Below are 24,739 nucleotides of genomic sequence, written 5' to 3'. Positions count from 1 at the left end.
AGTGTGAGCTGAAGGTTGTGTACTTGCCTTCATGTTACCAATGCTTCCATACTGACAATATTGTGTTAAAATACTGTGGAGGAAGAGAGTTGGCTGTATAGGCTGCCTCTGGTAAGCATGCTTGCTGAAAGGTACCCTGAAACAGCTTCAGTCTGAGGTGGCTGCACAGATGGGTTTTGGTACAAGAGGCAAAGGCAATGATAAAATATCAGTGATAGTGATCTGAGCCAAGGCTCTGGAAGTGGTATATAAAATGCAAATCAGTGTCTTTAAAGTTGCCAGAAGATACTTTGAAATAAACATTTTAGTCATTGTCCATTATAGGGCCATAGACTGACCCCTGCTTCCAGTTTGGCTAAGGAACAGATATCATCTACTTGCTACGAACAAGCTGAACTTAGACAATGCAGAAAATGCTATCTAGAATGTGGCTGAATGGTCCCAGTATTTAGTGCCTAAGATGAGCAATCAATGGAACATGTGCAAAGAAAACACTGTCACTTTCACTGTTGTGCGTGTGAACTAATGAGACACTTCTAATGCTTTGCTTGGTTAGGGTAGGTTGAAGGGTAAATGTCGAATAAATATTTACTTTCAGATTCTGAACAATGCTTTGGGAAACTGTTAGAATGTGTTTGTGCTAGCCAGTGGAAAAGGATGGCTAAAGCATGAAATGATGGATTATCTAGGAAAAGCTGTCATTTCAAACTCCCAGAAGGCTGTTTATTTCACAGAACTGCCTCATGCTGGATTTTGCATGTGCTTACACCCAACATAGTGCATCAAGTAAAATAAAATTGGATGGTGTTCCTGGAGGCTTGAAAAGTTTCGCTGTAGATGCGTGAGCTGCAGCAGTGCGGGTAGAACAGAGGATGCAGATAAAAGAGGTCACATGAATCTGTGAAAAAGAGCAAAATTAAACATGCTATTTTTGAAGGAACGTGCACTTGGGTTGACAGCTTGAAGTTGAGGTCTTTCAAGTTAGATCTTTGTTAAAGCAAGTTTCTTCTGCAGTATGTACACAAAACTCAACACGGTAGAAAACTGATATAAATCTCATTCTAACTCAGCATCTAAGATTCAGAGTGAGATGATGAAAATGAGGCAGTTTGCAGTGCCAAGGTACACTGCCTCATAAGGTTCGCATCTACAGGGACACTGATTTCAACAGAGGTAAATCAAAAATCGATCTAGTCTTCTTGACAGGTATCAATTTGGTAAATTACCATGTGCTAGTTTTAGTTATATGGTCCTTATTGCTTCAGTACAAGTTTCTCTCAGAATTATGTAAGGAAGTTTGCCTTGAAGGAACTTCACTTGAGGGATGACATCAGCTGTCTACAGTATATGAGAGTATAATTGTTGTTTCTTGTGGGCCAGATTGTGGTCTCTTTCATTTGGGGGTGTTGCACAAATAATCTTGAAGACTTCAGGGAGATTTCTTGCAAAAAGAATGAAGTGAATAAGGTTCTAACACTTTCCACTGACAGTAGAAAGAAGGCTGCCCTGGGAACATAGTTGTTTTCTTTAATGTTTTAACAAATACATGTTTAGACAGATTGTTGACTTAAACTTGAGCTTTCATTATGTGGACATTTCATTATTTTATTGTAGTATTTATAAATGCTAGTCAGCATTTCTAATGAATGCTTGATTCAGAAAGATTTGTCACTACAAAGTGTTTGTAGAGTAACATGAACAGTTTGACTAACAACATGCAAATAGAATTGTGAAAAAGCCATTCTGACTTTCGCATGAAAAATCCCATTGGTTTTCATGTAAGATTTTCTCCCAGTTTTTCTTCCTGTTTTATTACAAATCGTGAATAAGTGGCATTCACAGCACAGCAGGTAAATAGTGAAAATGCCAGTTGTAACATTCAGGAGCAACATCAAAAGAAACTTAGCCATGGATGGCAAGTTCAGCATTTACCAATGGATTAAATGCATGAAGTTCACACAGCAAAATTTTACCTTTGTCAAGATCTTGAAGCATAAGCAGTGACTTGGAAGGTGGTGTTTGAAAGACATTTTTTTTTGTGTGACAACTTTATGAAGGGCTAGACAGGTTCTTAGGCTTTTACTTTGAATTCTTCTTGTACTTGACCCTTTCTCAAGCTGGAAAAGTAGCAAGTGAATTGCCATGGTGCTCTTCCTTCTTCTTCTGTCCTTCTCATTTTTGACTTATACTATGTAGCAGGTACAACTGATAAACTGAAATTTGTAGCTTACAGATGTTTATACCTGCTAAGGCTGTCCTCTGGTGTAGTCTCATTCTTCTCACAATATCAGGGATATCTTTGTGTTCAATATCAAAGATACTTTTATGTTATTCAGTCTGGGATTTCCAGAGACATTTAAGGAAATTGATTATTTGTTTTCCGCTGAAGTTCTAATGGAAGTTGTTATCCTTTGGCCACCTTTCGGGCATCCTGCACAAAACCACAATAGAGTCACCTTGTTGGTATGGCCATGGATGTATGTCACTAAGTGCCTTTCTAGGCCACGGTAGAGGGACTTCAGTTCTCCTTGTAGCACTACAACCATGTGAAAGAAACTAGAAATAGGATAGGTGGGCATGACTGACAAGTGAACGACTTCAGCAGGCCATCTTGAATGACAACAGCTCTGGAGAGAACTGTGAAGCTGACTGGTCTCTGGCAATGCTGACAGCTTGGTATTGGTGGAGTGTGTATTTTGAGTTTTGAATTGCTATGAGGGTTAACCATGAACTTCAAAAGGAGGGTGAACTGTTTTAGAGCAGACAGATTTCTGCGAAAAGCAGTTTGGTGTATTATGGTGTGCGTTGTCATCTTCAGTGTAACAGTCCAAGTAACAAAACAGAATATACCCAGGTTGATCTCGCCCAGTGTTTTTGTGCAAAGCTCCAGTTCACTATTTGTGTTTCTATAGCAAGATATCTTAACCACTCTGCTCCTGTTGCTGCTTCTCCAGCAGCTGAGTTTTTCCTGGGTTTCCACAAGGATGTATGTACATCTCTTTCCCTTCCACAAGGATGTATGTCTCTTAGGCTTGTTATTTAGCAATCACAGAAGATAAGTCTGGCCACGTACTTTATCGGTGTCAGAGTGAGGTCTGGATGGCATCATCTTTCTTTTTTCCTGGTTTCTGATAAGGGAAATGTGGGTATGTGGGCCTGAGAAGTGCAACAGCAGTCTCTTCTAACAACCTTGCTCTGGATGGTCATGTTGGGAGAAGAGTCATAGCTGTAGTTTGTTCCTGCTGTGCAGTTAGATGTAGCAGCCTGTGCATACCAGGACAAAAACCAGGTGGGACATAGTGGGATATTCCTTGGAATGAAATTTCTTGGCTTGTCATGCATACTAGCCCGGGCTAGTACTGTAATACTTCCCAACTTAGAACTTATTCTCAGGTTTTGTGCAGATGCAAGTATCATAAACATCCCTGTATCTTAAGGCCTGGAAGGCTGGGCTCTCAGACTGTCCAGTTTGTAGTAGATGATGCTCTCACAGCTGCGCCTGGTTCCTTAACTGTCAGTGACACACGGACACACATTTGTGTGCTGTATTTGCAGACATACAATTAAAGAAAGCAAAAGCATATGGTTGGCAGCAGCTTGAAAAGCCTGCCAGTCTTGGTTTCAAGAGCAACTGTGCAGTATTGTCTCATTATCTTTCAGTACAAAACAGACCCCATGTCTTTAAGCTATTTAAAAAAATATAGAACTTAGGCCCATCTTTTGAAAAAGGATTAAAGCTGTATAAAGTCCTGTTTCAGCAGGACTAAGACCCTGTGACCCTGTCTGGTTGGACTGAGAATTTTTGAAAATTTCCCTAGACCTTCTGAAAATCTGGCTCGTTGATGTCCTTAACTGTTTAGGGAGTGGTGCCCAGCATCATTTTTCCCACTAGAGAAGATGAATCAAAATCCATGTCTTATTTCTGCAGGTCTGCCTTTAAAATTTTCCCTGAGGAGCTCTCAGTAGCAATTGGGAAATGACAATTGCAGAGAAGTTTAAATAGATCTTCTCCTGCTTTGGAGTTTAGAGCAGGGACTTCCAGAGGAGAGGGAGGGAAGACTCTACCATAACTCTAAGGTTTAATCCTCAAGAAGAAGGAAGTTTTCAGTGTACTGCGCTCCTTGCATATGCTGCCTTGTTTGATTTGAGCTGCTGCCAGCTGCTGTTCTTAGTCTCCCCTCACTCCTTCTGCCAGGCTTTCATACTCCCCCTCCTGTGGGCTTTTCTTCTATGGCCTTGTATTCATTTTCCTTCTTTCATCTCTTCTCTCATCACATATTCTCATTCCATTATTCTTAAGCATGCTCATTCCTTCTTTTGTCCCTGTCTTCACCTTTATTTTATCTTTCTCTGTTTGTTGTTGCTAGTCTCTTGTCTGTCTTGACTTTCATCTTTTATATTACCTGATGGAGAGTGGTTTTGTAGGACCTAGTTTAATGTCATAAAACAGACATTTTAGAGGTCAAAAATAACCAAGGGCCTATTTTAGGCATCTGAGATCCAAAACAGTTCAGTGTTTTTTGGTTCAGGCACCTTGTTACATACCAACTTTTTTTTTTTGCATGCCTTATGGTCACTGTTTGAGTTGGTAGACTGATTGATTGATTAATGGGCAAACTATTTACATAGCTACATGCTGAAATAAACTGAAAGTCAGCCCAGTAAACATGCTAGTCGTTTTTGAGAACGGAACCTTGCTGACATGTGGCTGTTAGTAACGGTCTCAAGCTGATTTTTGAGCTGAAGCAAACCTCTTTGGAAGTCTAATGTCTCATGTCATGGTATCTTAAACCCCCACTGCTGATTCATGCTGAACAGCCAGAAGCCAGCCTGAAAACAAAGTAAGAGCATCCATTCAGATTTTTACTTCCTGCCATTCCTTTAGCAACTCTGTAACATTGACAAGCCCTATTCTTTCGGAACCATGCTATCTAGACCTCTGCCTTAATAGTTTGCTGACTGAAGTTTCATGCCTTACTTATACCTGCTGGTACCATTTCTGTATCTAGCAGAAGGAAATGCAAGAAACCTCAATGAGAGAAGTATTTCAGTAAGTATAATATTGAGAAGAGGGTGGGAGGAGAATACCATCCTTAAGAATCAGAGGTTTTAATGATGGAATATATTCTTCATTGTGTCATAATTCTCTCTCAAAAAAGAAGCCTTGGGAACCTGAGACTTGCTTTATTTTTTTTTGCCTCTTTTTATCTCTTTCCTCCCACTCATGATCTCTGATCTTTGTTAATCTGGATCTGCTCTTTATGTTCGTAGGGAAAATTTCTTATAAGAAAGAAGAGAGACTGCAAGGACTGAGAAGTTATCAAAGCTGAGGGAGAACAGGCATTGAGTTATGCCTCAACTGTCCAAAAGCAGTGAGGAGCACTCTCCCATCCCTGCTGCCTGAGAAGAGTTGTCAAAGCAGGGCTGATCATGGCCTGGTTTCACCTGGTTAGTAGGATTTGCACCTGCAGTGTGCCCTGTTTGGAAATCTGGTTGAATGTGACCAGGGAGTTAGCCATGTCCCTTTAACCACAAAATGTGCCTTCCAATCAAGATTTGGCTTTGATTGGGTGTTGTAAAAAGCACTCTATTCAAGCATGTTATTGAGGGAAGGGACAGGAAGGGGAGTCTGCCTTGGTGAACCTTCCTAAGGAGCATCCAGATTTAACGGAGAAAAGAGAGATTCTGCCACTGCACAGGAAAAGCTTTTGGGAGGACAGGAGAGGAGCTGAGTAAATACTGACACACATGACTTCTGTGGGGTGCATTTTAATAACATCTGTCAGTTCTTTTAAAAGTACCCAGCTGGCTGTGGTTTAGCTGTGCATACCTCCCATACTTATTTCCCCAAATAAGGCATTGGCGTGTTCATTTCACACCTGTTCATGGACATGGAAACCCAGTAGACTGAGTTTCTTCCCATGTGCTTTGCTGTCTTAGTGTTCTGGTGGGCATCTGAGCTTTAATTGCACTATTCTGTTGAGGCTTTGTGTTGTACTGTATTCTATATAATTTCTTCTCTGAAATTGCACCCACCACTACGATATGTGCTCATACTGGGTTGTTAGACTGTTCTCACTATGGGATCTGAATGCCTCTTCACTGGAGTCTGTTTGGCTCCTTGTGTGCTGCACCCCATGCTGTGGTAGCAAGCTGCCTGGTTATTGCTACATTGTGATTCTTACTCTGCACACACCAAAGAACATGAGCGCTTATCAGGTGTCCTTAATAACATGAATCTGGCATGGCTTTATTTTCAACTCAGCTGTTAGGCTAAAAGAATGTGTTATTTTGAATAAAAAGCAGTTTCACCTGAAAGTAAATGGCCAAATGGGTTTTTTAGTCCTGACAATAGAGGCCATTTGCTGTTGATTATTGCCATCATGGCACACTTTAAGTGAGAACAAACATACTAACCCCCTCCAATACACACAGGCCTTTTTTCCTAACAGATTTATTCATTAAGCATATGTTCAAAGACTACAACTATTACCACTTTTAAATAGAACAATTTTTTCATTGCTTTTCATAGATACAGTGCCACGGTGTTATGAAAAACCCATTAACATTCCAGATTTAATTAACTAACATATTCTATTAAAACTGTGCTGCTCCAGCAGTTGTTTCACAATAGGCAGATAAATACTGTATGTTTAAGACTGACTTCAAATGACAGTCCAAAGTTGCTCCTTGGCAAAGTCTTCAGCAGTCTGAATGCCTTTGTCTTTTCTGTACGTGCCTGAAGAAGTGTCTCTTACCTCTGAGCCCAAAAATGGGGGCTGAGGTGGTAAGGCTGCAAGGCTTGGTTCTGAATTCCTTGCCAAGGCAGCATTCTTACTGAAATAGGTTAGAAATAAATAAATAAAAATAATCTAACCAATTTTGCAGGCTTTCAGGAAGAAGGATGACACTCCTGAAAGACACTAAGTGCCTTCCATTTTGTAGGTCTGCTGTGGGAGATAAAAACATGAAAGCTTTTTCAGAGCAGGTCATTTTTCTTTGTCGTTTTTGGGCAGGGGCTCTCAAAATGGTTCCTTTAGCACTCTGCGCACTGCCTGCTGCTGCTGTGTGCTTGCTGACTCTGGCAGGTTCTGAATCTCCTTGGCCAGGCCACGGGAGCCTCTGCCATTTTCCATAGGTGAAAGTGCTTGTGCAGCAGCTCTTGGGTGAAGCTTCCTTTGTTCTTGAGGCTTTTCTGTGTGCTGCTAAAATGCAATTCCTAGTTGAGACATGTATGACCTTAGTGATTCTGTGTCTTTTCAGTTGCTAAGACCACTTCAACATCTGCAGAGATAAAAGGTCAGTACGCAAACTAATGTTGTAATTACCCTCCCCAAAAAAGTAGGACTTGTTATCTTCTTGATTCATCTCTTGTCTTTTGAGTCCCCATTTGGCATATCTGAAATAGATCACAGCTCTTCTACCTGAGCCGGGCGTAAAACGTTTCTCCTTGTCCATTCTGCTTATGATTTTACCAGGATAATTAATGTCATCTGCAGCATAAAGGACAAAGAGTGTGTTGCACATAGTTGAAACTGGGAGTCGAGAGGTGCAAAGAAAAAAACTGAGTGGAATCTGGCCCCTGTGGAAGAAGACAAGTAGGGTAGGTAGGAATGTTCTGCACTGGTCCTTAGGAGCTAAGAATGAGACTTCCAAGATCATTCAGTAGAGGTTTAACTGCTCTTTGTAGAAGTCAAGTGTGTATCTCAGTGTGGGAAGAGACTTGGTATAAGGCATTTGGCATCTCCGGTGAATGCAGACAAAGTGTTCTGGATAGCATAGTGGGAAGAGAGCTGTGTGGATGAGAAGTATCACTGGAAAAAGTCTTGCTTCCTATTGGCACATACGGTCACCCACACTATGTAAGGAACACAGTATGGATAACATTTGACTGCATACACTTCGAAATACATTATAAAATTCCTGAAAATACAGATTTAGACAGCTGGCACAGTAGTGTTCCAACATGGGAACAAAGCAGTGGGATATCTTGGGCTCCATGAGGACGTGTGGCCTTTGTGATTACTTGTATTACAAATGTTATGAAATCAGGAGCTCCTGAAAAGAGAAATGCTCTAATCGGGGCCTGAGAAAACAATTTTTTTAACAACCCTAATTTGTGTTGCACAGATGAGGTGGTAAAATGAGTTCATGTCCTTTCATCGTCAGAACAGTAGATGGTGTGAGACCTTTAATACCTGTAGCAGTGGAAGGTTTTAACAGTGTACCTTGACAGTTCTGCCTCCTGCAAATACAGCAGATGTGCCACCTGCTTCTGTGGAACATCAAATCATATGCAAGTCCTTTCCAGAGTGATCTTGGTCCAAGGTATCTGAGAACACGTCCACTCTGATTGTTGGTGCACAGAACAAAAAAATTCTTAGGCTAGCCGATAGCAACCTTGCCCTGGAGCTGAAAGCAGCAATGCTGCATTGTTTCAGGATCTGGTTCCAAAATGATGTCTTGACAGCTTAGCTTATCAGCTTGTGGACCTGTTGGTTCATGTCAGCTCTTGCTAGATGACTTGGCATGAGGCTGTGGAGTATAAGGTAGTCACCTTCTCAGATCAAGGAAAACCTTGGGATCCAGGCTTCTGTGAGAGGTGTGTTTCTTTGGATTGTTTTATAAGAGACTGAAGCTCTTGACTGCAGGCAAGTGGTGCAAAAATGCTCCCAGAATAATTGCAAAGCTTATCATCAGCATGTGCTTTTTTTCTCACCTACTCTGACATAAATCCATAGCAACTTGTGCATGTCTGCTTATGTAGCTAGACGAAACATTGCCCTGTGCACGTTTCTGTCACTGGGAAGACGATGAGAAGGCAAACTGTTGGATTCTTTTAGTTAGCTTCTTAAGCTTTTGTGTATGTGTTGATGAGCACAGTACAGGAACCCTTAAAAACTGGACACAGAAACAAAGTGAGCTGTTACCTTCCTCTAGGTGCGCTGTTTGCTTTTGTGTTGTTATGTGGTCAATTAGAGAGGAGGAGAGGTTGATGGAAGTATTATGCTTAGCATGCATCTCAGCATGGCCCTAACATGAAGAGCCTGCAGTTACGGAGGTAGCAGAGCACTGATGCGGAGCAACAACCATTGATTGTGTAGCCTTTGCATTTGTGCCCATAATGGAACTGCTCTGAGTGGAAACGGAGAGAAAATGAAGTGTGGACATCCTGTTGCCAGGTGTCCAACACCCTTATCTAACCAAGCGCTTATTCTGGTGACTAAATGATAGCATCTGAAAGATACTGTTTTTTGAGGAAGCCAAGCAGTGCAAGCATAGCCTTTTTAAATCCATAAAAGAAAGTGAAATGCTTATAGTTGGGATGGTACCCTTGAGGCATATATAAGGTTTGTGGCTGAAGATGATTGTTGAGACTAGTCTTGATATAATTTACTCTGCTCAGGGAAGAGAATGTCATTGGAATAAATGTTGGATGTGATGGTGGCTATCCTAGATGTTTTTGCTGAAGGCTCCAGGGCATAAGATTTTAGTCACTTAGAAAAGCAGGCTGTATCCAAATGGATGGCATCAAAATCTTCACATTTGAACTTGGCAGGAGGCCAGCGTATCACCCACCTGCTTCAAGGTGCAAGCTCTCTGATTCCCCAGAGGAGGAAACAGATGTAAAACATACAGGTCAGCAGGCTAGGAAGTTGCTCGAGAGAAATTAGAAACACGCAAGGGTATTTGCATTGCAGCTGCAGAAGTTCTTTACTTGCAAAAAGAAATATGCTTTATTTGAGTAATACAAGTGTGCTAATGCCAATATAAATGATAGTATTAATATTAAATACTTTCAAAAGTGCATGAAACTAGAATGCACTTTCTGTTTAATTTTCTAATTGACTCTGCTATCACAGAGGCTGTTTGACTGGTTTTAAAGTAGCTGTTTTTTGATTATGCAGTCAGGCACTTTTACTCGTATCCTGTTGTTAAAGGCTAAAGGTACAAAAGTGATCATTTGGGTTTGAGCAGGGAGAGTCAGTTATTCTGTCTCAGAAAGAGGATTAAACTCTGGACATCTAAATCTGCCTCTTTGCTGCCCTGTTGACAATTCTCCCTAGCTATGTTTCTGTGCAAGGCAGATCCATAAGCAGTCAAAGCAGCAACTCTTGAACTACAGAATTGCCAAGCTGCTTTGTGGGTGTCAGTTTTCCCTGTTAAATGGAGTTTGCAGGCTCGGAATGATTTGGGGCAACCAACTCAGCTGAAAGTCAACTTGTGGTCTGTTTATAAAAGCTCAAGGCACCCCCAGAATTACTGCCAGGCACTTGAAAAACTTTCCCTGAAGAAAATAGTATAACAAAGAAATGTATTCTTTATATTAAAAGGGGAATGCAGTTAACTGTTAAGCAGTAATCAGAAGGACCTTCTGTAAGGGGTTTAATAGGAAAGGAGGAAAAAAAGCCTTGTACAAAAACAAAAGAAGCTTTGAATAGAGCCCTGATTGAAAGATGGCAAATGCTAATTATGTGTGGGTGTGATGGAAGTTAATATTCACTGCCTCTGCCCGCTGAGGGTCTGCATTCACTTTTCAAGAGCTGTAATTTGACACTGTATTTAATATTTTAATTGTTTTGAACCAAACACTGCTCTAGGGGCCCTAGCTGCCATGAGAAATAGCATATTCTTTAACTTGACAGGTTTCCCAGGAGAAAAGGAAAAAGGACAGTGCTTAACAACACATCCTTTGTTAAGACCTGTAAGCATTAGTAGATCTGTTAAGCATAAACCTCTTGTGTATTTGATTTAATAGTGGAACTATGATTTATATGGGGACAGGTGCATAACTAACCTTCCACTGGAAACTCAGAGCAACTCCCACATTATTAATGGAAGCATTGCAGTTTAAAACTAATATTGGAGGAGAAAGAGACCCGTGTAGATAGTACAGTAGCTATCATACACTTTGCATTTGGTTCCTTTATCTGACACTCTTATTGCTTCTGATGGCTTCTCCTGTTTTGTCCATGCTAAACTTGGAGGCCTGTCTTTCTTGAGCGAAGAGCCTGATGATTTTGCTTTCCTCTCACTCCCATGTAAGCAGGGCTTGCACCTGAGCTAGCCTTCTCAGTCAAGGGTGTTGTGAGCTGCGATGTTCTTGCAGCTCTTTCATGTGAATTATTACATACTAGAGGTTGGATGTGATGATCAAGTAAGTTACTTGCTCATACTCGTTGGGCTAGAGATATTAAGCAGTCAGTAGCACTGGGCAGGACTCTGTCTTGAGCAGCTGGTTTCTCCGAGGAAGGAAGAGTTTGGCAGCAGCACAAATGAGGTTTCTGAGTGTCACCCTTTGGTGGCAAGCTGCATCCTTCAACGATGTTTTCATAGACCAGAGTCCTGTCATGTAAAATAGTGCTTTCCAAACTCTTTTGATTATTTGGAACAACAAGCTTACAGAGGTAAGGAACTTGGAGAATGGCTTATTCTCTTTTCTGTATTTCTTTTCCCCCCAGTTATCATATTTTTTTCATGAACTAGTTCTTAAGCAACAAGAAGATGAGCCACGGGGGGGGGAGAAGAGAGCTGATATAGGAAGACATATTAAAACAATTTCACTAAAATCTTCTCTGAATGGATTTTGTTTTTGCACTTCAGACCTGTAGAGAGCAAGCACACTTTCAAGCAAGTAAACTTGCACTGGAAGAATTTCTGAGAAACAGGGCCAAACATTAGCTAAGAACAGATTCTTTCTCACAGGGAAAAATCAGGCTCGCTTTCTGAAGTGCTAATTCTGCCTTATAAAAAAATTCCTATCTTGTTCTTAACAAGCCTATAGTTTTTCTACTGAATACAAGCCGTAGCATTAGTTTAAGAATTAGTCTGAAAATTAATCCTGGTTTAGTCTGCAAGTCAGTTTCAGAGGTGTGTTTTTGGAACAGTTTAATAAACTGGGAAGCTTCTGGGCATTTCCTTTTTTTTAATGACTTAAGAACTGAAGTGTCCAAAAATCTAATTAGAGAAAAAATACTACCTTCATAATTAAAAATGTATATTTCTATTCAACTGTACAGCCCAATGTAATAGAGACTTGTGTCTGCTATAACCTTGATAAAACAAGTATCCCACCACAGATAGCAGGGTCCCTTCTTTACATTAAAGTTTAACAGGTGGCAGGAGATGTTGACTCCTGTTGTAGCTTCCATTAAAATCAAGCAAAGGAAAAGGGTTAAGGTTTTCTCTTCATATTATTCTGTTTGAAAAAGGATTGCAGTTGATGGACATTTCCACTGCTGCAACTCAGCTAAAGATGGCCTTAGGAACTGGGGTCTATCCAGAAGGTACTGTCACTTGTCATTGTGACGCTTCCCTGTGGCAGCCAGGCAATTACTACGCAGTGCCTGCTGGACTGTTGAAAAAGTCACAGCATCTTGAAAACTTTGAAGTTGGAGAAAAGGGGAAAAATCTCAAGGGCTGGTCTGAAGCCTGAAACTTGCGGAACAGAACAGCAGTGACCAGTTGGGAATCAGTTGAGGTCTGCAATCTGTTTGTTGGCTGGTCCCTTCTTGTAGAAGAAGAAGAGGGGGAGGCAATTTGTCTTGCAATCTGATATTTTGCTTCTCCATCCTTCTCTAGCAGCTTGCAGGCTTGCTCTTGTATGTGACCCTGCTGTATCATAATAATGGTCCTGGGTGAACATGAACATTTTTTTTGACTTCACCTCTTTTTCTCTCCTCCCACCCATCCCAGATGAAGTGGCAGGTGGACTGAGTGGGAGCAGTGTGAAAATGAATGCAGAGAAAATGTGTGACTCAGCAGTTCAGCAGGGAGCTGCTGAGTGGAAAGGCAGCTATTCTCCTCACACGCTCTGGTATTGGGTTCCTGTTCCTCCAGAGATGAGAATAGGCCATTTATGGATGGAGTTTTGCAGCCCACCAGCAGGGAAGAGGGCTGCATATTCTTTTTAGCAGAACTTATCTTAAGTAGAGAGGAAAGTTTTCTCTCTAAATTGGTTAAGTAACGTTACCAGTAAAAGAGGAGAGGTATTGGACTAGAAATACATAGACCTTAGTTTGCTGCCTGGTTTGATCATGACTTTTCTGCGTGACTTTCCACCTTCCTTTCTTTTCTCTTGATGTATCTTTCCATTCTGGTAATTGGTTTGGCTTAAGCAGTGTCTGGACTCCACCAGCTGACCTTGAAAAGTGTAAATCTCAGTGCTCTTTCTGGCTAGTAGAAGGCACACATGTTCCTCTCTGTGCTTCTGTTTAAACAAACTTCAAAGAACATTTGCCTTCCTCAGAATTAAGGCTGGCTTTTTAGGTGCACTAACTGCCACTCATGGGCAAGCAGGCACAAAGGAAAATTGATGCTCTGTGTGGGTTGTCCTCTACTTCATAGGGGTAAATTAATCTTTTTCTCAACTAATAATAGGGAGGGGCATTGCAGTGTCTAACTAAGCATTTTTGTAATGATACAAATGAAAGTTGAGACATTTTGTTATCAGTTTTATTCTTAAGGAAGGACTGAAGAAGATTTTTCTCTGTAAACTAAGCAACAGGAGGTAGGCGCTTTGTATCTGTGAACATGCTTACTAAAAGCTCAGTTTCAGATCTGTAGTTTGCGTTGTTGTCGCTGAAGTTTCCATCAACTTCTGTTCCAGAGTTTGATCTTTCAAAGAACAAATGAACTCTTTCCTTTCAGCTGATGCAGATGATACATGCACACACGTGTGTGCACACAGGTACCTGTAAGGTGCATTTGGGATTGTTTTTCTTTTCAGCTCTTCATCTGGATACTTTCAGGGACTACATACTCTCCCAATCAGTGTTTTATTCAGACATTTGGAAAAGGTAAAGTATGGGACCGTTGGAAACAGTAATCAAGTAGAATAGTAGTCAGTACTGTATCATAATTGGGAAGGTACAAAAAAAAATTAATAATGGAGGAGCCAGAGATAGATATGCCTTCTTAGTATAACTACGTGTGTGGAACTAGCATTCCCACTGCTTTCAACACAGCTCATTAGATCTTGAGTGTAATTTTTAACATGTCGGATGAGTTAGGAGTGTAGAGAACATGAAGAAAAAACAGCCTTTCCCTCATGGGGAATTGTACCCATCAGTAAGAAGTTACGACATAGCTTCTGCCATTGTATTTAGTTCATGAATATCTGAGATTGGCTGGTTGTGAAGATCAGTAAAAGTTTGAGTTGTAGGTTAGTGGCTCACCAGATGGTTTCCTGTGGGGAGAGGAATTCAAGTCCACAAGTTGTTTGCAATGCAAATATGGCAAGTGCCCTTCCTTATACCCACTTCCTCCCATACCACTGCCGTGCAAAAGAAAAATTATCTTGATCTAGAAGCTAGTTATTCTGTTTCCTTCATTTTCATACTGCAAGGTGTTGCAAGCAAAAGAGAATGCCCCATAAGGCCATCTCTTTGTACTAGCACTATAGTTCCATTCCTTGAGTAGAGGAGCTGTCTTTTTACACTCCAGCAGCACAAGCTGCCTCTTTGTGTATTCTCCGAGGCAGCTCATCCATGTTGGGTGTGTCTTGACAGCATCTGGACTTCCCTGAAACCAATGTCTAATGACTTGCAGATTTAATGGGCTCCTTACCGGCTAGGTGAAGTACAAAACCAGGGTTATGTCCTGCATATGCAATTTCAGTGCATGTGAAAACAAGCTTTGCAGACCCCTATCAGTAGCATAAGTTCAGTTAATGTTCTCTAATCAATGGCAGACCTTCCTAGCAGTTAGATGGAAATCTGAGACAGTGATTTCAATAGAGAGTTAGTTGCATTTTGAAACCTGAAGATGTAGAGGCTATATATGGATTTAGGTCTGTGATGTAAAGTGTTTGTAATTTTGCTGGGTGTTAAGTATTGCTATCATGTTCATAGTTCACAATGCTTTCTAACTCTGGTCCCATTCTTCAGTGTAAATTCTTGTCAAGTACAGTCATCATGGAGATGTAAACAGGTTGACAAGGGTACGTATCTTCCTCACACCTAGCACAAACATGGGACAGTGCAGCTGAGCTGCTGCGGCCTGCTGACTGCTGCAGCTTGAGAGCTGGCGGTATAGGTGAGGCCCATTTCTCCTTCCTACCGTGTGCATCTAGCAGGTAGTTCCATAGAGCTTGTGGGTTGCCTGCCTGTACTGCCCTGCCCCCAAGCTACTTCTGCTCGTTACTGCCATGAGGACAGCACCCACAGTAAGAAGCATGGAGTGGTTATTCTTCCTGTTTTTTCTTGCTGGTGTCTGTCCTGTGTTTTCTATTTGTTAGGAAATACAGCCAGGATACATGGTTGCGGAGGTTGTTGTTTTTTTTTTTTTCCTGTGATGGCTCTAAATATGAATCAATTCAGTTACAGAGCTGCTGCTGCCTTGCCCACGGTGGCATTCAATTGATTTATGGTGTATTTGTTACTGCAAGGCATTGTCATCGTACTTCCATTACTACAGTGCCATTTAGTGTTCCAGTTAAGTCTGGTACTCCAAGTGTGTGGTTTTCTTCCAAGAGTGTGTATATATTCTTGTTTCATTCTTCTGCCCTATCTGTACCCGTATGCAGAGTCAAAAAAGAAGCAAACAACAACAACAAAAGAGAGGTAGAGGGGTTTTAGAAATAGATATATTCTGAGTTATGGAAGCGTACTGTTACCTTGTGAGGGGATGAAGAAGTTCCCCTGTATAGATCATTCCTTAGCAAATTGTTGTGCCATTTATTCTTAGCAACTTGCTCTGGTGGCCGTGTTTAGGGAAAGTATATGGGATGGGTGCATTGCTAGTTTGCTTCAGAAAGTTATTTTTCCCTGAACAGCAAGGATGATGGTCAAGTTCACAGTGCTGTTTTGAAATTCCGATTTTCTTTAACAAGGAGTACGCCTGATATAGATGTCAGAAACCTTTTAATTCTTCCTCCAAAGGGTTTTTCTAGCAAACTTAGCCCTGTGTCGAAGGAGAAGTACTGGTGGAACGTGAATTTCTGCATCATGGGACAGGGATTCAGGAGGCTATCACGTGGATGTTACATTTCACTGTCAGTCAAATCACTCAGAGGTGAGGCATAACTGACTCCTTCTGGATGTAGTCATTCTTGTCAGCTGTCTCAAGACCTTCCCGCTGACCTTGACATGAAAACTTTTACTGATGTCTCACTTGTGAGACATCTAATTTGTGCACTGAAAGAAACCCCAACCCATTATCACAAGCAATACATGAATGTAGGATTGTAATATGAAGTTTGAATGATGACTGAAGTATTGCTTAACACAGACATAGTTAAATCAATACAAAATCCTAGGTGGGCATCACTACATTTGTTAAAATGTAATATTTTGGGATTTGGAATACTAAATTTTAGTGGACTTGTATTAATCTACCTTAAATTCTTTGTATGTCCAAGACATGATTCTTAATATATACATTTACACATATGAATTCTGACAGTTTTCCAGTATTTGAGTTCTTGACCTAGTGCCGCTGTTGATTTTTACTGTACTAGTGAAAACACCTGTTGGTAGCAGCTGAACAGAAGCAATTCAGCATAGCAGGAATCTGTGGCTCTTAGGTCCATAGAGCAGATCTCTACCTCATGCAGTAAAAAATAATTGATAGTAGAAGTAGTCTATTGTCCTTCACATAGGGCAGAAGAAGAACTTGACTCCTACAACTGTACATCTGTTGCTAGACAACACTGGAATACCGGGAATTGGGCTTCTTGGCTCTGGAGAGGCATAGATCCCCATGGTTACGGACCTAGCGCTCCCCTAACTTTGACGTCTTTGTTCCAGAAGGCATATGGTTAAGCGGCCTTACCATCGTCATCTGGAGTCAGGGTTCTGTTTCCAGCTTAGACACGATTGGCCTTGTAAAATCTCAGGCTGTTACAGATATGAAATGAAGACATTCTATTTACCTGCTGTATAACAAGGTAAACAAGCTTTTCATCAGTTAAAAAAGAAGTCGTTTGAAATATGAAATATTATGAGTTTATGAGTACTAGTTGAAAGCTGAACTTGACATCTGTATTCTCTGGTTCCTTGCTCTGGTTGTCTTCCCAAAGATATTTTAGTTGTGCTTTGCACATATTTTATCTGGAGCTTCAGGAAGGTGCATCCAACAAAGGCCATCACTAGGATTTGGAATGACAGTAAAAGACTCATCAGCCATTCTCAGGGACTGAAGTACGTTATTTAATGCAGATGGAGGAAAAGTTGGACTTAAACCATGCTTGGTGAAAACGGATTAGAGACTCAAGCAAGTCATAATAAACTATGTAAATAGACATTGTTGTAGGTTTGTCTCAGCCACATGTGAATGCCTTTTGCATGGATGGCAAAAATAATTTCTGACATCAAGATTATGTCCTGGCTAAATTTCAACTTCCTGTTCCAAAACACAAAGTATAAGCATTCCGCAAAAAGAGCAGAAAAGAAAATAGGCAAATAGTAACAAGGGGTTTCCCTTTGTTCTAGTCTAAATCCAATGAGACATGAAGCAGTCTGAAGAGTTGGAAACTTTCAAAGTTAACTCATTGTGGAATATGAAAATGAAGGCCAACATTGAAAGTATTAACTATAGTGCAGCCTTAACTATAGACATGACTGCTGTGTCATCCTCCTGGAGATCTTTGCGTCCAGCTCTGTGTAGCACAGTACCAGGGGTCAGATGTTAAGCGTGTGGCCAGTGTCTCTGGATGGCGTTTGGGTTGTGTGTGTTTCTTGGAGGGTGGGGTTTTCATGGGCTATGCATTACTGGCTGGAGCCTGAAGGGCAGAGAGGTAGAGTTCCCGTGACCTCTTCAGCTGTATTTCAGAAATTGTCTGCTTTTTATTAACAAGTGCTATTTTTCAAACTGTTTTCTTCCAGCATTAAGGATGCATAGATGGAAGTGAAAGGAAATTTACTATTGAGAAATACAGGCTGGTTGACATTTCTGATACTACCTTTTTAATTCCATATTTTTTGCACATTTTATTGCTGTATGATTAATATGAAAATGGCATACATACCTGGGTGTATGTCTCTCTAGGTGTGTATTCTCAGTGTTTCCTGAGAAACACCTGTACAAAGACAATGAAAATAGCTACCTAGATCCACTTACAGCCAACGTACCCTGCTGGGGCCATTCCCCCTCACAAACTGAGTGGAGATATCTTGAACATAAGAAACAAGTAACCTGAGCTTTAGTGAAAGTACCAGGCAGTACTTTGCAGGTGCTCCTTTTTGATTCATCTCTGGGTCTCCACAGTCATTGCACATTGATGATCCTCTTGCTGTTGAGCAGCTGTGGGAATGGAGAGCATTGCAGGAAGCCATTAACACTTCCTAAATGCCTTGTTTTCTTATGGAGGCATGTCCTAAGGTCTGTTTCAGTAAAGGGAGGGAAGACTATTGAGTAGTGGGAAATTAACAGCTCGTGGAAATTAACAGCTCGTGTTCCTTCCCACTCTCACGATTTTGTGTTTTAGAAATCAGAATGTCAGATTTCCATGAATCCTTATCCTACAGATGACCAGCCCCTCAGATGATGCATGAATCCAATGTTTCTTTCGCCTAATTAGAGCTGTGGCTAGTTTCTGGATGCTTATCCAACACAGGCTTACGATTCCAAGACTTTTAGAGAAATATCTGATGAAGAGAGTGTTCTGTAGAAACCTGACGAATTTTCCTCATGTGGAAAGGGGTAAATCAGGAGTATTTACAGCAGATAGGTCTGCTCTTTTACTCCTTTTAACTTGTAAATTAATTAATGTCTATGCATACTGTGTTCAAAAAGCTGTTACTGTGGGACTTACCTCTCCAGTGCATATTGCTATTGAACGGAATAGCGTTATAACGTTATTAAAATAGCTCTTAAGTACAAATTCATCCACGAAGTAAGTGTTTAGACTTAGTCTGTGCCATAGAACACTCAGCCAAAAATCCAGAAATCTGTAATCAAATTAGACAAAACAGACAAATAAGTGGAAAGGAAGAAACTGAGGCAGGGAGGGACAAAATGGATTCTCTGCCATCATGCAGCTGGAGCTAGGAAGTAGCACAGATGGTTCCTTTTTTTTTTTTAAAAAAAAAAAAAAAGTAAAAACAAAAAGGTACAGCGATGTAAACGAGAATGCATTAACAACAAAGCCCAGAATCTGCACCTCCGGAAAGAAAGGGAAAATAATTTATCCGCCCACACTCACTTTTTTCTGACGAAGGCAGGTGAATACAGCTGCACTAATAGAGTGTGACGCTCGCAATCCTGAGCCGCACTTACTGATGCAGAACTGAGAGGTAACCATCGTCTTTAGGAAAACAATAGTTCTTGCAGCCTCCGCAGTGGCTGCAGGGTTACGTGCTATTCGTTCCCTGCACATGTCATTTTCATGTGAAGGTCTTTCCAATCCAGCTGCGATGGAGTCCATGGATGAAGCTGAAGGACAACCAGGACAGCTGAACAGGAAAGAGCAGTCCCTGAAAGCCTCCCAGAAAACAGCACTGCTTGGTTGGGCTGCCTGGTGGAATGGATTCATGACTGGAGACAGCGTGTATCTGTTTGTCCTCTCGCAGATACTGGTAAGGAAGCTTGTCATCACTTTGAAATGCTGGGACCCTTCTCTCAAGCTTTCTTGTCTTGGGAGGATTCTTCCTCATTAGTGGTGGACATAGCAATGGACAGAGCTGCAGTCACCTCCCACAGCCTTGCTTTGCAAACAGCTTTTGCCTTTGGATGTCCCAGACTCCCATCCCATTCCCTGCCCCTTTGAAAATGCCTCCTTTGTAAAATGACCAATCTCACAACTGATCAGTTTTCTGCAGCTAATATGTTTGGGGGTAAATAACAACCTTATTAAAAAGTGAACTGGCAAGTATACCCTTTAAGGTTCATTCCAGTGTGCCCTTTGTGGTAGGAAGTGAGGGTATACCTCTCTGTGAGGGTGCTAAATGTAACATCATTGTTTTTGTCATTTTATGTTAACTGTGGTGAGTGTAGCAATTGTGATTCAAATGAAATGCTTCAGTATGTGTGTGTATATATTTTTATAGGGATAAGTATGCGAACATTGCTATTTGTGAGAGCTTTGCATAGTATGAGATAGACGTTTTAATAACACCAAGTTCATTGAATTCCAGTTTTGATTTAAAAGTGATAACACTGAAAGGTCAGAAGTCAGAGGGATCTCTGCTCTTTTGATGTACAGACTACCGTGGGCAATCATTTTGCTAGTATAGATCAGAGTAAGCTTGCTGAACTCACTGATAAGCATCTAGTTCATGCTTGCTGAGCATTTAGCCCTCAGTCTTTTTATTGTTGTTAAGCTACAGCATAGAAAATACCTGACTTCTGAAAGCAAAAGTGGTGATCAACATAAAATCAATGAGAACTAAATTAGTTAATTATGCTGTCTTGAAATGAAAATGAATGTTTGTATAATGAGGGATACTTATTATGTATTTTCTGATTGATTGCACAGCTTCTCTGCATGATGTTGTGGTACAGCGCTTATGGGACCATCCCAGCAGCTCAGAATGCCTTTGACCTGCTGTCTTACCTGCTTACCCCATTTGAACGATTTTTGTCAGGTCAGGGGGAGGTAAGTCCCTGTGCTCTTCTCACTGATTGTATGGTTGATGTCAGTAGCTTTGCATGATGTTTCCAATATCTCTTTAGACTACATGTATGATACACATGCACTCAGAATAATATCGTGACTGCTGCATTGTGTGTATGTTCTGAAAAGTATTTTCTGAAAGCACTTTCATATTTTATTTTCAAGAAACAGGGCTAGATTTTTGTTTATGATGTTACATCAGCTCAATGGATTTTTTTTTATAACGTACAAATGATTGCAAATGAAACAAAGCAATAAGAAATCAGCCCTTTAAGGCTTAGCCGACATAAAGGAAGAGCTGGAACTTCATTTATTAGAATCGATAAAAATTTAAATTCTGGAAGAATGAATGAAGCTGCATAAAGGGTGCAGATCACAAGATACTCTGTCACAAAATTCTGTTTTTGTTGAGTGTTTAGAGCATATCTGGATGTGGTGAAAGTATTTCAGGTGTACTAGGAGTATAGATACAATTATATCTTCAAAGCTACCTCAGTAAAATTGCTTAACTTCTCACCATGACATAATGACACACATACTGGTATGATTCATTTGATTAATTACTGGGGTAATTATACCCAGTGTAGATTCTGCTAGCATGGACAGAACCTTAATTAAATGGTGAGCAGCTACTTTCAAAAATCAGGTGAAATATAATTGTTATCAGAATGTTTAGATTCATTGTACATGATCTTTGTAAAGGAGGCTAAGCAGTACAAACAGAAAATCTGAGTCAGTGCCTCTTGTGGCTTAAGTACAGCGGAGACTGTTTTCTGTGTTCCCTTAACAGTGTTTGAGCTGCATGTCACCTGTTCTTTTCTTTATTTGAAAGAAGCACTTTCTCTTTGTCCTTCCTTGGTTGGATTTATTATGATGCATAATCAAAGCTCTTCATAGAGCATTGCCTGTATCTTATTTGCAGTGGGCCTATCATTAACAAATTGTTCTTTACAAAATTGTTGATTTATAGGACTTTAACTGAAAACTGTGAGGACTGAAAACTGAGGACTTTAACTGTTCTGTGAGTTCAGTGTGGAGAAAAGTGATTCCTAGAATGCACTACAGGAACACCCTGAGTATGACTCTGTGCAGATGTTCATGCATATCTTTGAGAACTGTTTATTATAGCACTATCTACAGTACAAATTTATACTTGAGAACAGTAAAGGCAAAGAAATTTGACATTTAAATAAAACTCTTAACTCTGAATTTCTTTCTAGCATTTTGTACGTATTGCTGAGAACGAGGCTGGACTCCGAACTACTTAAATATGACTCAGAGCATTAGAATGAATTTCACTGCAAGTACTGTGAATGAACCTGATGACATTCGACAGAATGCATGGAAAATGCAGGAGAGTCCTCTGTGGCTGGGTTCTTAGTAAGGACCTACAAACACAGGAACAGTACTAAACTTAATTCAGAGCCTTTTGCCAAGAGATAAAATCAGACTGACTGTGGCAATGAAACTTGGGTCCAGGCTGCAAAATTCAATAGTGTATCCAGATCTCAATTTTGGAAATATTTATGGGCAGGAAGCAGATTTACTGTTTCAGCAACAGCCTTCACAGTGGAATCTGGCTTTTAGACCTTCAGAGATAGTTTGTCTTCTCCAAAGCCTGGCGTTTTTCTGGTGGTGGTGGTGGTGGCTTTTCCACAAACAAGAGTAGGGTGTGACTAATCCACATGGAACATCCAAGAATGGATGCATACTGTCTGACAAAAAACATGTATGCAGATACTACTATACTGTGCTCTGAAGTACTTCATAATTATTATCGATTCTGTTGTTTTGCAGGACCTGACTAGAATTGGGAGTGTTGTGGTATCATATATCCTGCTCTCTTTAGCATCTCTAGGACTGCTACTTGTAGGATCTCTGGTAAGTACAGTACTGTGCAAACTGTGTTTGTGCCCTTTCTTTAGCAAGTTTTTGTAAGATGTCTACTTTACCCTAAGCTGTTGACGCTATGCCTAGGATAGTTTTAAAACCACATCTGGGCAATTTCTATGTAACTTTTGGCATGCTTTACGTAGAGAAATCATGACTACACTGATCCTTAATCAATTTCTTGATGAATTGTGGATTACACTGATGGTTTTTATTCCTTCTGTCTGCAGATGGACAAAATATTTTCTCTTAGAATAGAAGGGATGTGGCCCAGTAAAGGAATCATCTCAAATTGCTGCCTTATGACTTGACCACAGAGCATCTGTTATATGAAGTGGCAGAAAGAGCTGTTGCAGAGCACCAGGACACTTGTGGGTGCAATGTCCTTGTAGATACAGGCCAAGGCCCCAGCTGCAGAACAATATTAGTGGCATGACTACAATTAATCTAGTTAACTGTCAGCCACTGGGGAGCAGGAGCAGTGTATTGTGTTTGTGTGTGGCTGTGTAATAGGCACAAAGGTGTGCACTAGATGGGAAAGCTAGGGAGAAATCTCTCACTTCAGGGAGTTTTAATTGAACAAGGCATTTCTTGCCCCTCTGTGTTGTTCTGTTGAAGTGGGGATGCAGGTAGAACATGGCCTCCTGTCACTACAGCATCTTCAGGCAGCTCAGGAGGCATCTCAGGAAGCTGAAGCTACGCTGAGTACACGCAGTTTAAGTGATGTGCAATGTAATGAAGTGTATCATAGAATCACAGGACTGTTGGTTGGAGGGGACCTCTGGAGTTGGACATCTGGTTGAAGCAGGGCTGTTGCCAGCACTTGATACAGAGCGTTATTCTACACAGGTTTTGAAAACCTCCAGGGAAGGAGATGTATCACCTCTCAAGGTACCCATGCCTTAACAATATGGTACGCATGGGGAGGAAGATTTTCCTAATGTCTGATCTCAATTTCCCAAACTGCAGCGTGTGGCCCCTGTCCCTTGTGGTATCAGCTGTATGAAGGGTCTGGCTGCATCAGCTCCGTAGCTGCCCTTGAAGTAGTTCCAGCCTTCCATTGCATCACCCCTAGCTGCCTCTTTGCCAGACTGAAAAAGCTCGATTCTCTCCGCTTTTTTCAAAGCTCGTGCTCCACACCCCTGACCTTTTTGTAGCCTTACACTGGGCCTGCTCCAGTTTGTTCATACCTATTTTAAACGGAAGGACCTAAAACTGGACATGTTATTTAATCAATGTGCAGCTGCACCAGTGCCAAGGTGAGCGGGATAATACCTGCTTTAATCTGCTGGCCATGCTCTTCCTGATGTCACCTGGTATGAAGTTTGTCATATTATATACCATGGTGAAGTTCACTCAGAGGCAGCACAGTGGCAAAATCTTATGTTTACTGTGTAAGGTGATACACTTCTTAAAACCATTCTCAAGGCAAAGTAATTAGTGTTAATGTCTACATTAATGTGATCTTTGATGTAGGCAAGGAAGCTAACCTGGCTTATGTAATGTTCTGCTTTTTTGATGCTGCTGTTCCTTATCCAGATGTTTATTTTTTGAGGACAAAATTCGTCTGGTGATTTTGTGACTGCAAATAGTAATGAAGAAAAATGAGACATCTGAGGGTTTTGATGAACTGTGTGCATTCCAGGTAATTGTTCAGCAAAACATTCTGAGCTGGAAATCAGAATAGCAGAGGTGTGATTTCTCTGTATATCCAGCCTATTTGTTGCTGGATGGAAACGTTTTATTGTCAAACCATTCTTAGGACAGAAGGTAACTTCAAACAAGAGCTTTGTGCCCAAAAATCCTGATCTCACTCATTTTAAGCTGCTTTGAATCTATAGCATCACCTTGCAAATGAACATTTTTACCAGTGTAAATGAGAGCTGATTGGGCTCATTAAGTGTTGGTTAAAACTTCTGTACAGAAGCAGTTTTATAACAGCTTCCCTGTAGTTGAGTTTGCTCTGTTTTGTGATCATATGGTCTGCACTAACGGACAGGTCCAAGGTGGATTAGGGCACGAATGTCACTATGACAGCCTGTTCTCTGGACAATTCACAGAGCATCAGACCATAAGTAATGTCCTGTGCAGTCAGAACAATGGTCTGTCTCTCCCAGTACCTTTTAGGAGTGGGTGTTTAGAGAGCATATGAGCCTGGTCTGTTCCTACTTGTTACCTTACTTCTCATCACTGGTCATGCTGATTTGCAATTTGAAAACATCGGTTTCTACCAGTATTTAGAGAATCAGGTTTAAAATAGTCACTAGTAGGACACAGGCAATACCACAGTGATGG

The 24,739-nt window shown here is 40.9% G+C and overlaps 1 protein-coding gene across 26 annotated transcripts in view; it reads left to right on the top strand.

The window, feature by feature from the left end:
* PTPN5 (protein tyrosine phosphatase non-receptor type 5) overlaps positions 1-24,739 on the top strand; it is a 90,292-nt gene that overhangs the window by 27,960 nt on the left and 37,593 nt on the right. For 17 of the 26 annotated variants that reach the window (XR_010832107.1, XR_010832108.1, XM_048053479.2 and 14 more), the window contains 3 exons: positions 19,351-19,517; positions 20,417-20,536; positions 22,352-22,435. Coding sequence is in view for 24 of the 26 variants with exons in the window: in XM_048053479.2 (XP_047909436.1) it covers positions 19,356-19,517; positions 20,417-20,536; positions 22,352-22,435 (366 nt within the window). In the remaining 2 variants the exon portion in view is untranslated. Of the gene's footprint in view, positions 1-5,271; positions 5,449-16,736; positions 16,889-19,335; positions 19,518-20,416; positions 20,537-21,637; positions 21,935-22,351; positions 22,436-23,983; positions 24,090-24,739 lie in introns of those variants that run through there. The other 9 variants (XM_066998933.1, XM_066998930.1, XM_066998928.1 and 6 more) reach the window with 6 other exon arrangements.

This window comes from Anser cygnoides, chromosome 5 (assembly GCF_040182565.1).
Source record: "Anser cygnoides isolate HZ-2024a breed goose chromosome 5, Taihu_goose_T2T_genome, whole genome shotgun sequence".
Taxonomy (NCBI): Eukaryota; Metazoa; Chordata; class Aves; order Anseriformes; family Anatidae; genus Anser; species Anser cygnoides.
This window is presented reverse-complemented; position numbering and strand designations above follow the sequence as displayed.